Below are 17,405 nucleotides of genomic sequence, written 5' to 3' on the forward strand. Positions count from 1 at the left end.
ATCTTTCCTACATATTTTTCACGACTTTGTATAAATTTCACTCTGTTTTAAAATCCACAACATCGCACTGGAGAATTGCTAGTAAATACTATATTATATCAAATCGGATCAGATTTAGCCAAATTCAAATTTGTTCGTTAACTTAACGGGGTTAACGAATTCGGAACATAATCCAATTATCAGATAAAATCACAAAGGTCATCTCCTATTAATTTCATCAGATTAAAATCATGCGAGCATGTATAATATATGACCGTTAATAGTAATACATATGAGGCTCACATATATAAATCACTAACCTTAGTAAAATTCTTCCGTATAGTCACTACCCAACAAATAAGGACGGATCTTTTAAGCTAGGCCCAATGTGCAGTCCAATTATACTCACTCAACTTACTCAACTTCTGATTTGTGGCAAGGGAATGAGGAATCTAGGAGGTGGATTGGGGGTGCTCTATCAGAGATAAGAGTTATTTTGATCGTTATACATAAGGAAGGTAGACTACTTTGTTAGATTGATGCTTGAACTCTTATGTGTAAAGATGCTCGTCTAATCCTCTTCACTTTGGGTCATATCCTTGTTTTTGCACTCGTTGCTTTATTTAATGATATCTTATTGCTTTTCTTCAAAACCAATATAGAATGACTAGAAATTCCATCACATGTGATTCACATAAGAAAGGGCTTGAATTGATTCAACTTCAAAATATTAGTGAGATGTCTAGACCCACTTTAATGAGTATCCTACTTCTTGTTTTATGGAAGAACTAAAATTTGTACCCTTCTAACTTTTATAAAAAAATATTTTTTTGGACTAAAAATATATAAAAAATTTCTACCTCTCCTTAGATTAGAGACCATCACTTGTATAAAAAAGGAAAGTAGCACAATAGCCCAATGGCAAGGCAAAAAAAAAAAAAAAGAAAAAGAAAAAAGGTAGCACATTACCCCGCACGTGTTACGCACGTGAAGAGACCCGTTCAGCCGAACAGAGCAAGATGGCGGGAAAATACGCAATCCTTCACTCTACCAGACTAAATTTCCCTCACTAGCTTCTAGGGTTTGTAGATTTTACCTTTCCGACCGAAATCCTCAGTTTCTCGCGAATTTTTTTGCTCTTTTTCTAGTTACCAGTGCCGGAGACTAAAGAGATGCCGACGTACAACATCAGAGGCATCGATGTGGATTTCCCATTCGAAGCCTACGATTGCCAGCTCATTTACATGGAGAAAGTCATCCAATCTCTCCAAGAAGTAGGCTTCATTTTTCAAGTTCATTTATTGCTATGAATACCACAAGTTGTTGTCTGTTTTTTCAAATTGTTTTTGTTATGGGGTATTCTTTGATATTCAGTTTGGTGCTTTTTAAGACGTATATGTGATAGAGAAGTGTCTAGTTGAACGGATTTGGGGTCAAATTAAAGATTTTTTTTTTTTTTTTTATAGGGGTAACTCCAATCATGTAAGATGTGTGTACCTGAGCTTACATATGCATACATTTGGATGATTTTGGAGTCAATCTTGAGAATGTTGTTGTTGGGTAACCTGATTTTGGTGCTCTAATAGCATGGATCCTCTTCATGTGGTGTTCTTCGTATTGGCTTTGGTCATAATTAATTTCTGTATGAATATTTTAAGGACTTATCAACATCATTATCATTGTTGTTGTTGTGGGAAGGCTTGCCCCAGTCAACCTGGTGGTTGGGAACAACCTATCCGGAAACAGGGGTATGGCTGTTATGTCTTACCCTTTCCGGACTCCATGTTGGCCGTAGGTTTGCCTTCTTCGGATCAGTGGTTTAGTTTGTGACTTGTGTGCACATGTAAAATGCTGCAGAGAAGTAATGCACTGCTGGAGAGTCCCACTGGAACTGGAAAAACCCTTTGTCTTCTCTGTGCCACATTGGCCTGGAGGAAGAGTTTGGGTGTTTTCTCAACTGGTCCTAATGTCAAGATGAGTCTGATCACAGGAGAAAAATCAGGTGTTCCGTCGTCACAGTCTGCGACAAAAGATCTTCCTACCATAATATATGCGTCCCGCACTCACAGCCAGATCCGGCAAGTAATTAAAGAGTTGAAAAGAAGCTCTTACAGGTCAGTTATGGTATGATTTTGCACTTATTCAATATTGGTTAAGCCTTGGATATCATTATTACTATTGCTATTATCATTGCTGTTTTTGTTGTTCACTTCATCCATTTCTTGTATCTATGCCATCTATAGATGCACAGCTCAAGTGTTATTTCCTGATATTGGGGTGCCACATAAATGAATGTCCCATGTGCCTTTTCATTTGTTATTTTCTACTCAAAAGGATTATGCCAGTTTGCAATGTACCTCAAAAATTGCTGTTCGGGGACTTGCCATCTTAGCCATTCTTTTGTAGTTGTTATTTCATTGTATTTTCATCTTTAAATAGTTGGTGCAATCTCAACAATGCTACATATGTTTTTGTTGCTTTTCTAGGTTGATGTTCTGTGTACATTGAAGCCTGTGTTATCTAACAAATGTTTGAGCTTGTGGAGCAACGTAAACGTTCATTAGCTGCATGTATATTTTTATCTTACCACCTAATGGCTACATATGATTTCTTGTCTGAAAGATTTTAACTTGCTTTCAAGTTATTGATAGTGTAACATATTCATTACTTAGACATAACATAGAATTTCTGGCATCTATCTTGATACTGTAATTAGTTGAGTTGTTGGCGATTACCAGCTTGTTTGTTACAGTTGCGTTAGCAAATGTTGCAACTCTAATTATCAGCTGTGAAAATCAGTATTGACACCTAAATTTTTTAGGAATGAATTTATTTTCAGATGTTTTTGGTGGTGTGGAATTATTCTCTATTTGCTCAACGAATTGTTCTTTGTAGTTAGAGTTCTCCGTTTGTTTTCCTTTTGAATTGTAGAAATATAAGGAACTTAACTAATATTTGACAATATGCAGGCCGAAAATGGTAGTGTTGGGGTCTCGAGAACAATTATGCATTAATGAGGAAGTGAGTTTACTACGCGGAAGAACACAGACAAAGGCTTGCCATTTCCTCTGCCGGCGCACTAAGGAAACAAAGGATAAAAAGCGTCATTGTGCTCATTATTCTCGTGGTTCTGGTAAATATTGTGCTTGTTAGTGTACATAGTACATATACACGTATGTGGCTGTCCTTTCTTGTAATGTTAAGTTTTCTGAATTTTAGCACATGTTCGAACAATTTTGTTTATGGAACTTATTCCCTGGGATACTTGGAAACATATTAGCCATTTTGAGTGTCACCATTATTTTACACGACAGGATAAGTGTGGTGTCCTTTCTTGTAATGTTAAGTTGTCTTGAGACTGACAGTCCGCATCATCAAAGCCCTCTCTCTCTCTCTCCCTCTCCCCCTATATATATGTATCTCTTTATATACCATAGATTTGACCTTGAAAATTCTCCCAAAATTAGCTGAATAAGATGACTATACAATTCTCCATTCCTCAAAAACCAAAAAAGTGTGGCATTGCTCTACTTTGTTATGAGTACTTAGCATTCAGTTGGATTTTTGTGTAAAAACCTTTTTTATGCTTGTTTCTCTTTCCCCAAATTCCTGATTTGTTCATGCTTTTTTATTGGCTTGCGTGCTTGAATGTGTGTGCCCCTGTAATCTCTGGAAGTGAATGTGCAGATGAGTTTTGAGTTATGAAATTGCTTTACCTAAATAAATCCAACTAGTTACTTATTAAAAATAACCTGGATGATTTTATTGATGATTGATCTGGTCAGGAAGGTTTAGGAATTTTTTTCCTGTGCCATCTACTGCAGTAACTTGACTGCTTCTTCATGGATTTTATTTTCATGTCATAGCATTTAAGAAAATCTAAAGTTTATACTCATTGGTTCTTCTATTGTAGGTTACTTAAAGAATAATCCTCATCTTGGAGATGAACCTATTGATATCGAGGATTTGGTGAATACTGGAAGAAAATTAGGGCCGTAGGTTCTTTTGTCTGTGTTCTTTCACTATAGTAAATGATAACTTAGTGCCCCCCTCTCGTCCTTCTATTTATTTTAACTTGTTACCATTTTCTTGTAGGTGTCCTTATTATTTATCGAGGGAACTCCATAAGGTTGTTGATATATTATTTGCACCTTATAACTATCTTATTGATCATGGGTATAGAAAATCGCTACAGATAGATTGGAAAAACAGTATTCTCATATTCGACGAAGCTCACAACCTGGTAAGAGATAAAATTTAGTGTTATTTTCGGGCAGGGAAAACTCCAATTTTTTGTAGATATCTGAAAACTATATATGCTGGTTTCTGAATATTGTATTCTTTGTTCTCTCATTGACTCTTGGGAGTTACACAACTTTGAAACAAATATTCACTTCATATTCATGCAGAATTAGTAAATTTAAATTATTACACAAGTTTGTTGCTTACATAACCTAAACACAATGCAGGAAAGCATATGTGCAGATGCAGCTTCCTTTGACTTGCCTTCTTGGCTTCTTACAGCTTGCATTTCTGAAGCGAAAAATTGTATTGACCTTTCTATAAAAAGAAGGGAAGAATCAACTGATAAATCACAGAATCCAGATGACTTTGCAATTCTCAGAGGTAAACCTAATTGGCCCATTCGTCAGTATTCAATTTTTACCGAACTTGCCATTTCTAATCAGTAGTATTCCATTGCATAGTCGCTATACTGGCGATGTTTTGTTAGGGGAAATTGCCTTTTTAAATCCTATTGCAGTGGTTTTGTTGTTTTGGTAAACCCCTTTACGTGACGTTCTCTTTAAGATAGCATATTTTTGTTATTCTTTTAGTCCTTTCTTCATTATAAAACTTTGCCTGGTCACAAATTTTACAATTTAACAATGCATATTTTGCAGCGCTTCTTTTGAAGCTTGAGAAGCGTATTTCTGAAGTGCCTATCGAATCCAAGGAATTGGGATACACTAAGCCTGGGCCTTATATCTATGAACTCCTGGCTGAATTAAACATCACACAGGATACTGTCCCTAAGCTCATTAAAATACTTGAGGATGCTACTTTACTTATTGAGGAAGAAAATCAGAACAAGGCAAATCGAAGTGTCTGCCGGCTGGAAAGCATTAGTGACATGTTTAATTTAATTTTCAGAGATACAGACAATAACCATGCAAAATCCTATCGTGTAAGTTTGGATATTGGTCTGCTAGTTATTATCACCTGGGACTTTATCAGTTCCTTTCTTTACTTCAAATATTAATCTTAGTTGTTAGTTCATTATGTGTAATGAACTAATTGTTAGAATATGGAACACTTTCTGTTCATTTTAGGTTCATGTACAAGAAGTTGAAGCAGCTGCAATTGATGGTTTAAAGGGTAAGTGGAGACCTATTTTTCTGATATTTTGAACTGAGATTCATTGTTTCATGTAACTGTAGTAGATAGATTTTTGTGTTCTAATATTTATTGCATTATAAAAATATTAGCGCTGGGATCCTAATGGTGTCATGCACAGTCATTCAACTTGACATATAAAAGATTTTCTTTTGAATCCCATAAGGTGTTATAATGTTGTTGATAAAGATTAATGATCAACCTTTAATTGACTTTTTACTTCTCTCCCCTTCGGTCCCTCCAAATCAATGGCTAAAGTGCATTCAAATAAAGGATTACCTAGTTTGAAATAAGGGATGAGGGATTTAGAACTCCAGTTTATAAGGTTCCAAAGTAGAAAGCCAATGTGTCATACTTAGGTGATATTTTCAGTAAGGTGGATGTTGATATTCAAGAGTTGTTCTTTAGTTAAAGGGCATTATGCATGCTTGTTAGCTACATATTTGACTGTACTTATGCTTAGGAGAAACTTGGGGAGCAGATTTGGGGCCATGAGAGCTACATCTTAGATGGTAAAACTATATTAGATCTCAAAATGGGTGGCTCTGCCCCTCCGGGGTTCAAATTTCAGGTCATTTCACAAGTCACTCTAACCAAGTCATACAACATAACTTCCCTAAATTTTCTAACTAATCCCAGATTAGCTCAGGAATGTATGTTCTCAGTTCCATGAATCTAGAACTGAGAGGTCTGGCCAGATGCAAGTGTAGTAGACAATACTAAGAGGGAGTGGAAGAGACGCAAATATTCTAAGACGTGATATTAGAAAGACAAGTTCAAGTTAGAGTTCCTCTTAATTTTTGAGCCCTCTGCTGGAATTGGTGAACAAACAATTTGGTGTATGCTATTCTTTCCCTTGGGTTGTTGTATGCAGATGCTTAACTTGTATATAAAAGAAGCCTTAATTTAGACAAGGCAACAGCAGATGTAGACTTCAGTTGGGTTTATTGTCTTGTGATCAGCTTCCGTTTCAATGAAGCCCACATATGTACTTAATTTTTGTTTGCTACAGAAACACCTTGTATTCTACAAGATCAATTTTAGGTGTTCTGAGAAGTATTTGACGATTTATGTGTTGTGAAGATTATGAATCAGTGTTGGTAGTGGTATCTCTCATTAAACTTTCAGATTGTGAAGTGGAACACTAGGAGTTTGGGAAAATCAAATGGATGATGAAAAAGAGACGACTTTTTTCAAGGATCATATGTATCCTGTTTTTGTCTTCTATGCAACCAAATAGAGGATTAGAGAGATTGGTTATGTGGGAGTGGAGAGCCATAAATGAGCTGATGAGTGTGTGGGGCTTGTCCTTTTTGCTGTAAATCAGCTGATTAGTTTGCTAGTCAGCTTAGTTTGTTATTGACTGAAAAAAATAAGCCTTGTTTGTTTTTTGTCTTATGAAGCTACCTCATTTGAACTCTGCACCAAGCACAGTAGCTTGATCTTTTTAAATTTTCATATTCATGACATGTGATTGATGACATTCTTTCCTGTGATATTGACAATGATATATTTATCCTTCTGGTTCTAGGTAAGGCATCTAGGACACTCAGCTGGTGGTGTTTTCATCCTGGAATTGCAATGGAAGAATTCGCCAAGATGAATGTGGGCTCCATTATACTGACATCTGGCACATTATCTCCCTTGGATTCATTTGCACAGGAACTGAAACTGTAAGTGGCATTTGTGCAGTTTATTTTCCATTTGGTTTTAGTGTGGCTGCCTTAAATTCTTTTAAAGACAATGGTTTATTTGTGTCTCAGAGAGTTCCCTGTGCGGTTGGAAAACCCTCATGTTATTACCCCGAATCAGATATGGGCTGGAGTTGTACCAGCTGGACCTTCTGGTTTCTCTTTCAACTCCTCTTATAGAAATCGCGATTCTCTGGAGTACAAACGGGACCTTGGAAATGCCATTGGTACGTAGTGTAATTGCTGGTAATAGTAAAATAAATTGGGATTTTAGTTGCCATTTAACATGCCACTGGTCTGGGTACCACCTATTTTGATAAATGCGAAAGGGGTAATAATTTCATTGAACCCCAGTTCCTCCAAAACACAAAATTTGCTTATTTCATATTTCAATCTTATTATTGGGATGAAATGTTTTATGAATTCATTGTACTCATGGGATTTTAGATTTGTCAAATACGTCACAGTGGTGCACAGTAATATGTGCATTAAAATTTTCTTGTATGCATCTGATGTGTAAATAAGGTCATATTAGGCTTAGACATTGACTATATAAGTTAAGTAGAAATTGAATTTGGAAGATTTGCATTTGATGTGTTGATGATTTAGTCTCATAAGGTTCAAAAGTTGTGTCCTCTTGCTCTTGACATGGAGAGAAAGGTATTTTATTAGGAGACTTGCCTCCTGGACTCAACAGAGTACACATAAACACACCTGCAGCATGGTTGTGCACGTACACAGAAAGAACAAATAGGAAAGGCATAACTGAAAAGAAAAAAGAAGAATAAGCATACATAGATCTAAGATAAATACTAAAAACCTCGTGTTACCCCTTAAAAAACGGATGGTCCATGTGGTTTATTTCATGAGACTTATTCAAATTGCATAGTTTCCTCTCTCTCTCTCTCTCTCTCTCTCTCTCTCTCTCTCTCTCTCTCCTGAAATTTATCCCCATGATATATCAAGATCATAAAACCTCTTACTACACCAACCACATGAATCTTTCACTGAACCAACCAAAACCCATCACTTGCACAGAATTTTTGGATATCCAAACCCAAAACCCACATCCCACCCAGCAACATTTTCCAGATAATGCTCCATACCAGCTGGCCACCCTTTTGTAAAACATGCTGGGAGATTGTAGAGAGAAAAGATGGTGGGAGTGGTAGTGGTGTTTGGAGCGAGAGAAGATGAATGGGTGAGGGGGAGGCAGTGGTGGTTGGAGTTGTCTTCTGTTAAAGTGCTAAAGTGTCCATTCCTCAATTACTTGTCATGGCAGAAGAAACCACTGGGCACAAACTAAACCCCAAGGATCATCTTTGTTTGGAAGCCCAAGGCATGGCACTGGATTTTGAATCTAAGCACCTAACTTTAAGGAAAATGGAGAGTGTCCAAATTGTAGACTGGTTATTATTGTTTATTACTTACGAAAAATGTAATGTTCTTTGACGTTCATGTTTCAGTCAATTTTGCTCGAATCGTTCCCGATGGATTGCTTGTATTCTTTCCGTCTTACTACATTTTGGACCAATGCATTGCCTGCTGGAAGAATACGGTAAGGAATCAAATAGATTCTGTGAAGAGGTCAAATTGGTTTGCTTTCATCTTATGACACATTATCTTCTACTTATGCAGAGCCATGCCAATTCAACTACAATATGGGAAAGAATCTCCAAACATAAGAAACCTATTGTAGAACCTAGACAATCTTCATTGTTTCTTTTGTCCATTGAGGTGACTCACATGACGTACAAACAATCAGCGATTTTTCTTATTTATAAGTATATAGTCTTCCCTCACATGTTCCCTCGATTATATTGTTGGCAGGACTATATGGCTAAGCTGAAGGACACCTCAGCTTCTGGTGCAGTATTTTTTGCTGTTTGCCGTGGTAAAGTATGTCTGATTCCTGACTTTTCAGAAATAGTCCAATTTTGTGCTCTGGAAGACTTCTTCATCTTGTGCTGATTGATGAATATTGACAGACATTTGTTATGAACATTTTTACTGTCATACAATAAGGGTTTTTGAAAATCTATGTATATACTTAATAAGCTGCTTCAAAACTAAACCTTTTTGTATTTGTCTGGCATCAATCTCGCCTTGTGATGCTTTAATGTGAGATTACTTGATAAGAGCATTTGAACTGCTTGATTTGCAATGGTTACCACGTTTTAAGTGGCTTCAAGAGGGTAAGTAGAGACTAGAGATGCTGAAATTATGCAAATTTTAGAGAGTCAATAAGTTGCACAAGGCATGCTTATTTTATGATCCTTTATTTGGTCATATTTTGTGGCTCTTGTATCTCAATTAAGTCACAAGAAAACTGCCTTGAAATGTGTTATGATTCCCAAAGAAATACATCTCTTGTGCTGAACATACTCTTTTATGGCCATTATTGCACTGTACTGACACACATGATAAGTGCACAAATTATGAATGACATTGCTATCAATGATAGTTCCAGACACTATCTGCTTTAGACTGCCTATGAGGCTAGAAAAGTAGAAATTAATGCTGAATTGCAGGATCTCCCCCGATTTCAAGAGGCATTCCTATCATAATGTTGATGAATTCTTTTGGTGCTTACCGACACTTTTATTCTACCACATGTATTTGCTCTAGACCTCTCTGAAATCTTAAGCTAGTGAATAATTTGTCAGGTAAGTGAAGGACTAGATTTTGCTGATCACGCTGGAAGGGCTGTAGTCATTACTGGTCTACCATTTGCCACAAGGAATGATCCTAAGGTTGACAATTCCCCCCATTTTTTCTTCAGATTACTTTTTATATGTGTGCATTATGAAAGTCGTGGCCGTTTTAAAAAGTTGAAGTTGTGACCAGTGATTTTGTGAAGCACTATACCTTTGATTATTGACACTGAGTCATGCTGGTAATTTGTGATTTTATCTTTGACTTTGCTTGACTGCTAGCATTGATTACAATTGTTGAACATAATATGGAAACTACTGCAAGTGCTTATTTACCTGAATCTACCTCTTAAATGTGATGCTGACTGAGTGAAATTATTGAGAGTTAGGCATTAGACAGAAATCTTCTGCACAAGTTTATTTACGGAAAGATGTGTTTAGTGAACATTCATTGTGAATAAATTACATATTTGTAAACATATCTAAACATACAGAACCTCGAATATGATTATGCGTGTATAACATTATTTTTCATAATAATACTTAGTAATTATCTAGATATTATCAGTTTGGCATATTCTCACTGTTTTCAATTCGTTACTGTGGTCTTGTTCAAATTTCCACTCATATGAGATGACAACATAAAACAGGTTCGTCTGAAACGTGAATACTTGGATCAGCAGGCATATTCCCAGAGGCAAGTATGTAAGGTAATGTCCAAATGTTTGATGTGAGATGCCACTTTAAATTGGTAGGTGCTTTTCCTTGTTTATTTTTCCAATTTTCCTACTAATTTTATCAAAACACTGAAGTTGGAGGTTCTGACTGGAGAAGACTGGTACAATCAACAAGCATCACGAGCTGTAAATCAGGCTGTTGGACGTGTAATCCGTCATCGTCATGATTATGGAGCAATTATTTTTTGTGATGAAAGGTTTTTTTTCCCCGCTGCTATCTCACGACTTGCTGACAGCTTTCGTTAAGATTTCATGTTATTTGCTTATCAGATATATTCCTAAAATGCATAATTTTGGTTTAGTGTGAGATCAACTTTACATTCTTTTTCAACCAGATGCTAGTTTCAAAATGTATCGTTGTAAGTAATTGTAAACTTATTGCTTTTCTTCCACCCATCCCCACTAAACATGTTGAGAATACAATAAAATTCTACTGTAATAGTTCTTTCTTGACTGAGCGTAGTTCAAATATTACCTTTAACAATTTACTATATTTGACTTTAGTTTTCCAATTCCATAGATCACAAAATTTCGACCTCTTTCTACAACCTGGCCTTCCTAGGGAAAAGGTAGAATTCATTTGAACTAGACTGGATTCTGAAACGATTTATTCAATTTTTTTTTGTTATAGCGTTTACCAGAGATATGAAGCCACTTTGGGCGATCTTTAATGTTTATGGGCCTTGCCCATTTTTTATTTTTTATTTGTAGATTGTTGTCAAAAGCCATGTTGGATTTAGACTCACAAGCTTGTAGTTAAAAAACTTTTCTGTTCTTAATATGTATTCCTCTAGAGATTTTTTATTTTTTATATATAAATATTGGTTTTGTTGAGAGTATTTGTCCCACATTTGAGAATGGAAGCCCTGCATAAGTGCTTTAAAAGATCTTGGGGCCTCTCCACCCGTTGCCAATTGGTTTTGGGTTGGATGCTCACATTCTAATAGGTTTCTATAATTGTTTATGGTTTAATTAGCAACACTGACCTCTTGACTTGTATGTGTATATGTACTTTGTTTAATTTTGGATTTATTAACAGGTTTGCACAACCAAATCGTCAATCTCAAATATCGCTCTGGATACAACCTCATGTCAAGGTGCTTTCTATTTAGGAATAACCTTTTGATCTATACAAAAACTTTTGTACTTATACGTCCTTTTTCAGTGTTACTCCAAATTTGGGGATGTAATTTTTTCGTTGACCCGTTTCTTTCGGGATGGAGGAGCTCGGGGTCCTACAAAGCTGAAGTTGTTACAAACTGAAAAATGGGGTAAGAATAGTGCATTTAAAGAACAAATATCCGTTAGTTTTTTCCTCAATATCTGAGGCTTTTAACAATATGGTTAATGTTCCTATGAAAATCATGTTTGAAGGGCACATCACATATACATTCTTATCTCATTATAAGTACAAACTAAAACTTACTAAGCTCACAAGTTCTGTGTCATGACCAATGCTCTAATTGAACAGAAAAAGTTTCATGCTTTTGTCATGATGGGAAAACAAGTGCTTTGTTCAAACCATCTATGTGGTTTTGAAATTAGACAATTTCACTAGCAATTTAAGTGCGGAAATCCTATAAAGGTATTGCCACATGCATCATTTGAATGGAAAGATGAGGTCTTAACCCCCCTTCCTGTGGGTGACCTTTCTAAATCCCTGATAAAGGATAAATAATCAAGCATTTGAAGAGACTTTTACACTAGCTTTCACAGTACCACTGGTTAATTTATGTATTGTCTTTACATATTCTTTTCCACTGGCTTACACATTCACTGCATCATTCATCAAACTCACCTTTCTGTCATACTTTTTCCTATAGATGCAATTTCTACATCAAATTCGGTACTTGATGAGCAGACAAATGAAGCCCCATTCGATCATAAACCATATTCTGTAGGTTCATCAACCTCAGTTCATGGTAGGTCTTTTCTCTCTTGCCTGCACGTTCGGCTTTTGTTCTCCTCTTTTAGCTCTAAATAATATTAACAAAATAGGCTCATGCACTGCCTGCACTTAACTCAGCTTTGTTAATTATGAATTCTCTTCCCAGTAACAAGGCATCATGTAAACTTGCATTTTCTCTTAATTTGATTCAAAATCATTTACCATGTATATGCAAGGATGTAAAATGGAAGTTGGTAATGCTCTTCGTTGCCTTACTGTTGTGCTTTTATCATACTGGGATCTTCAACTGAATTTCCAAGTACCATTGCGTCTGATTTACCTTTTTTCATTTTATCTGCAAAGGATAAGTTGCAACACGTGACTAGAAAATCCAGAAGTTATTGTTGTGACATGGACTTAGAATATCTGTTAGCTTTTGGAATTTCTTAGATACTAATGTTTGGGCCCACAAAATTGCATAAATCACTTTGGGATGTAAAGCATCATTTTCTCATGTTTTGTGATGTGACTACCTTTTAATGCTGCAGCTTATGTTGATTTCCTTTATTCATTTTACAGGAACATCAGGGAAAATTTATGAGTTGAAAACTGAGCAACCGCCAGAAAAACTTTATCTGGATAAATTTCTCCCTCTGGTAATTTTTAATTATTACCTCTGCAGACACTCATAGTTACGTCATAAGTTGTTTTATAGTGTGATATGCTTCTTAGTTATTTGTGCTTGCAGACAACCGCAGTCAGTCAAGACTGCCCCGTAAAGTCATCTTCTTCCCTACTTAAAGCTGGCAGGGACAAACTTTCAAGCCTGTTAGGGGAAGTTCTTCCTGCCAATCGCTCATCTCTTACTTCCTGTAAGGATCAGTCTGTGGCATTGAAGTGTTCAAATAATCTATTCAGAAATGAGAAAAAGCTGCTTATTTGTGAGAGGGAAACTCTGCAATGTCAAGATAGTAAAGTATTTGGTTTTCCTGGCAAAAATGAGAAACGAGGCGAAGAACTAATAACACCTTGCTCTTCAAAAAGGTGTAAATTAAGCACAGAGCATGACTCAGTACATCTTATTGACAACTCTAATAAGCATTCATCTCTTGCAAAAGATTCTGATTCATATGGTGGTTTTCCCAATATTAATCCGAGAAGTGAGAGTTCACATATATCTGACAGTTCAAGTTCACAAAATGCTCAAGTTGGTTCAGCATTTATGCGTAAAGACAAGAGGATCATACAACAGGGAGATGCTGAGTTTCTGAGTAACAAAAACAAAAGTGCAATATCCATCCCTGTGCTTTCTGGTGATAAGGAAACCAGAGGATCTGAGTTTCTAGTTCAGGTGAGCATTCTGATGATGTAAATGCTTTTTTCTCATAGGCCATGGCTGGAAAGCAATATAAACTATTGATTTGTGTTAATGCATGCCTTTATTCGAAGGACCATTGAGAAGAAACTGATAGGGGATGGCTCATAATGCATATAAAATCTGTTTAACATGTTTTCCAGAAACAACTTAAGCTGACATGCTTCTTGTTGCTTTAGACTCGTTGTGTTATATTTACAGGTTGGTCTGCATGATGCTTAATTATTTCCTTGTTGCATTGTTTAGGATATTTTAGAACTTGTTACCCTGAATGGGATACTAAAGGATTTACCCAGGGACAGAAAATGATGCAGAAAACTGTCTTGTGATCTACCATCATGATAATAGTTAAAAGTGTTTACTCCTCGGGAAGATTAGAGACTTGTTGCATGAGTCACATGCAGTAATTACTTGTTCATTTCCTGGGGCAGTTTGGTGGGGTCACCGCAATGGGCTGTGGGAGGATGGTGGAAAAGTACATACTGAAGCCATGAAGTAGATTTAAAGGGTACTGAAGTTTACCCTATGTGGTTCTGTCCCAAAGAAAGAAAATTACAATATGTGGAATACTTACTAAGAACAGAGAAGGAAAAAAAAAAGGATACTGGCCATAAAAAATAAAAAAAATAAAAAGGAAAAAAAAGAGTTTCACACTTTTGAAACATCTTCCTTGAGTTTGAGAAACATAAATACATCAATAGTCTACCATTTGTTCACTATGACATTTCCAGAAATAACCCTCTCTTCTTCTAATGGCCTACCTGAAACCCCCATGTAAATTTGTTAATTCAGTAGCTAGGCATTTGAACTTTATAGAACTTTTCTGTCAGAATTGTGTTAGGTAGTGTTCCTTCTTGGGAATTACACAGTTTTCCTGTTAAATAGTTAGTGAACAACTTGGGGTTGTTGGATGTTTTCCTTATGCGTTACAGGTTGAAGAAAAACTTAGCACTTTGGAATATAGAGAATTTGTAAATTTGATGAAGGCACTTAAGTCCAAAGCTATGAAGATGAATGAAGTTTTACAATCTATTGCAAGCCTGTTTTCCGGACGAGAGAGGCTTCCTCTTCTTAAAAGGTAATTCTCCTATCTATACTTCATATACAGAATCATATTTTCTGCTTGGTGAGCATGAAAATGTGGTTCACCAATTGTTGTTTCAAAAACCAACGGCTAACATTTATTCCAAAAGAAAAGCTTTTTTAGAATTTGAATATGAGCTGTTGAATTTTGATGAATGGTTGGTGATCATGAGTAAAAGATCACAAATGTGTGTGTGTGTGTGTGTGTGTGTGTGTGTGTGTGTGTGTCTCTCTCTCTCTCTCTCTCTCTCTATATATATATATATGTGTATATACATACAAACACAAACAAAGACTTTGAGTTTGACATATCATATTTCAGGTTCTCACTATTTCTCTGTCACAATTGTCAACAGATTTAAGGATTTTATCCCAGTAAAGTATCACTCTATGTATGAGCACTATTTTCAAACAAATGACGGGCTCTAGATATCCAAGGTAAGGAAATCTAGAATTCTTAAAGACCTGAATTATAACGTTTGCTGTGAATGAGATATAAACTTAACTATAGACCTTTCTCGACCCTTTGGCTAAGATGAAGCGCAATTTCTATATATGAAGGGAGAATATCTAGAAAATACACCTTATTAAGAAAGGAAAATACCACATTGTGGGACCATCCTATAATGTGGTCCAATGATCCAAATCATCTTTTCATTTGGTTCATATTCACAATCTGGGAAGAGGACATCACATGCTCACATGAGTAGATTTAGTAATGACCCAAGTTAAGGATCCACTGTGCATCCCAACCCCATATATCTATATACATCTTGTAGGCTTTTGTATGGTTTTCTTTGCCTCTTTTTGTATAAAGAATGCTAAGAATAAAGTTCTTATTTGATATCCTTGGTCCTCAAGCAAGTAGACTAGTAGTAGAAGAAATTAGGGAAAGTTATAATTCGATGTTACATCAAATTTAGGTTTCAGAATAATGTTTGCATTTGTTGAAATTATCATGAGATAAGTAATTTTACGGAATTGTTTGTTGAATTTAGCTTTCAAAATAATTCGTTTATTTTTTGACATCGTGGAATGATAACTATACGAGGAAAAAAAAAAGAGTATAAAAATTAAAATAATGTAAAAATAAACATACCTTCAGTATAAAAGTCCATTCTACTTTATCTGTAACCATAAGATGCTCTAATTTGATAGGTTGATATCTACTTACATGTACTTAAAATTTATTTAAATTTTTTTAAAAAAACATCCTCCTAATGTAAGGTGTAAAAGAAAATTTAGATAGTTCAGATCGTGTTTTAAAAGATGAAATTTGTTGAGGTGCCTAGCTCTAATTTTCTGAATAAATTATTCTAATAAAATACTTGTCATGCAGGAAAATAAAACTCTTAAGAAGGTTTTTGTGTCTGGCTCCATAAAACTTCATGCATTTTCCTAGAGCAGTTGGGGACGCGTAAATACTTGCATCATTGTGGTTTACATGATAGAAAATGACAGTTTAGTCAATGAAGAAAGACAGAATGTCAAGTTCAGGGCCTCAGTATCTTTCCTGAAATATACAATTTATTAGTCACACCTTACTTTCTGATTGGTAGTTTTTGCTGGGCTTACCTGAATGTTAAAAGCAGATAATTGTTGCCTCTTGCCATTCATATAAGAGAAGAACCTGCTTTTTAAGGTCAAGCTACTCTGGATTATCTCAATGCTACTGGGGTTTAAGAAACTGCTCTATTTTATGTGAGGTCTCTTGGGCGTAGGAGACTTCGAAAGGATGCTGTGGATCATGAAGCTACAGTTTGTTTAGTGGTTGAATATAAAGCTACAGCCCTAATTGTACATGGAAGTTGCAAAGGCAGCTTTCACTATTGCTTATTGGCTTCCGCAGCCTTTCATGATGAAGTGAGTTCAATTCAATATACAAGTGGCAAACTGCCACAGTGACCTGGGCGTTGTAAGTATGGCAGTGCCCGGGGACGGTACCGTCAAACATTCAAAGGGGACACATTCATTATTCTAATTCTGTAGCAATGTTGTTGTAGCTGCTGCTGCCAGTGACCTTGTTTATGTTGCCTTTGGAAAAGTTGGTTTTGGTTTTCAAGATCTATTTGAAATTTTGGCTATATAAAAATTCATTCTTGCTCTGCCTCACTTTGTATAATTAAAAGTCCTCGGTGCAGATACGGCATCGAATTTGGCTTCTCTGTAGTTTGAAGAAGATAGTACTTTGCAAGCTGTTGATGAAAGTCAAAATCAAGTCTGATGGAAACATTTGACCGAAAATGTATAAACCACCAACATTTCCAAATTACCCCTATCCAAAATTTCCTCCTTTTTTGACCCTTTTAGGGCCATAGTTAGAAACCACATAACTAGAAAAACATAAAAATCAATAATGTTGCATTGTGGCAAATCCAAAAAAGAATCTATATAGCAGATAACACAGAAAAATTTATAGAAGAACACTGCTTGGCTTCTTACATGTAAAAAGTTATTCTTCTTTATCGACAAACAACAGTTTGACACATGCAAAAATAACGCATTAAAAGTACAAAAAGAGAAGTTTATGCACACATGCCAGACTGATTTGTCCGCAAAGAGGAATAACTCCTTACATATAAGAAACTAAACATTTTTATTTCC

The 17,405-nt window shown here is 35.8% G+C and overlaps 1 protein-coding gene across 2 annotated transcripts; it reads left to right on the forward strand.

Annotated features, from left to right (window-relative positions):
* Nucleotides 1–1,017: 1,017 nt before the first annotated feature.
* On the forward strand, nt 1,018–16,906 carry LOC103327916 (RAD3-like DNA-binding helicase protein). Of its 2 annotated transcripts, XM_016793703.2 has the most exons (24): nt 1,018–1,253; nt 1,837–2,093; nt 2,949–3,112; nt 3,893–3,974; nt 4,075–4,222; nt 4,449–4,605; nt 4,881–5,164; nt 5,310–5,355; nt 6,905–7,046; nt 7,137–7,291; nt 8,531–8,622; nt 8,703–8,801; nt 8,895–8,963; nt 9,731–9,817; nt 10,369–10,428; nt 10,531–10,652; nt 11,495–11,552; nt 11,621–11,726; nt 12,279–12,377; nt 12,923–12,999; nt 13,092–13,694; nt 14,651–14,796; nt 15,158–15,239; nt 16,141–16,906. In XM_016793703.2, the coding sequence occupies exons 1-23, from the start codon at nt 1,152–1,154 to the stop codon at nt 15,228–15,230; spliced, it is 3,228 nt and encodes a 1,075-aa protein (XP_016649189.2). In that variant the 5' UTR covers nt 1,018–1,151; the 3' UTR covers nt 15,231–15,239; nt 16,141–16,906. The 2 variants fall into 2 exon arrangements, with proteins under 2 accessions (XP_016649189.2, XP_088907171.1); XM_089051045.1 differs by lacking the exon at nt 1,018–1,253 and having other exon boundaries at nt 1,964–2,103.
* Nucleotides 16,907–17,405: the final 499 nt, after the last annotated feature.

The sequence above is a fragment of the Prunus mume genome, linkage group LG4 (assembly GCF_029339155.1).
Source record: "Prunus mume cultivar Tortuosa linkage group LG4, ASM2933915v1, whole genome shotgun sequence".
Classification (NCBI taxonomy): domain Eukaryota; kingdom Viridiplantae; phylum Streptophyta; class Magnoliopsida; order Rosales; family Rosaceae; genus Prunus; species Prunus mume.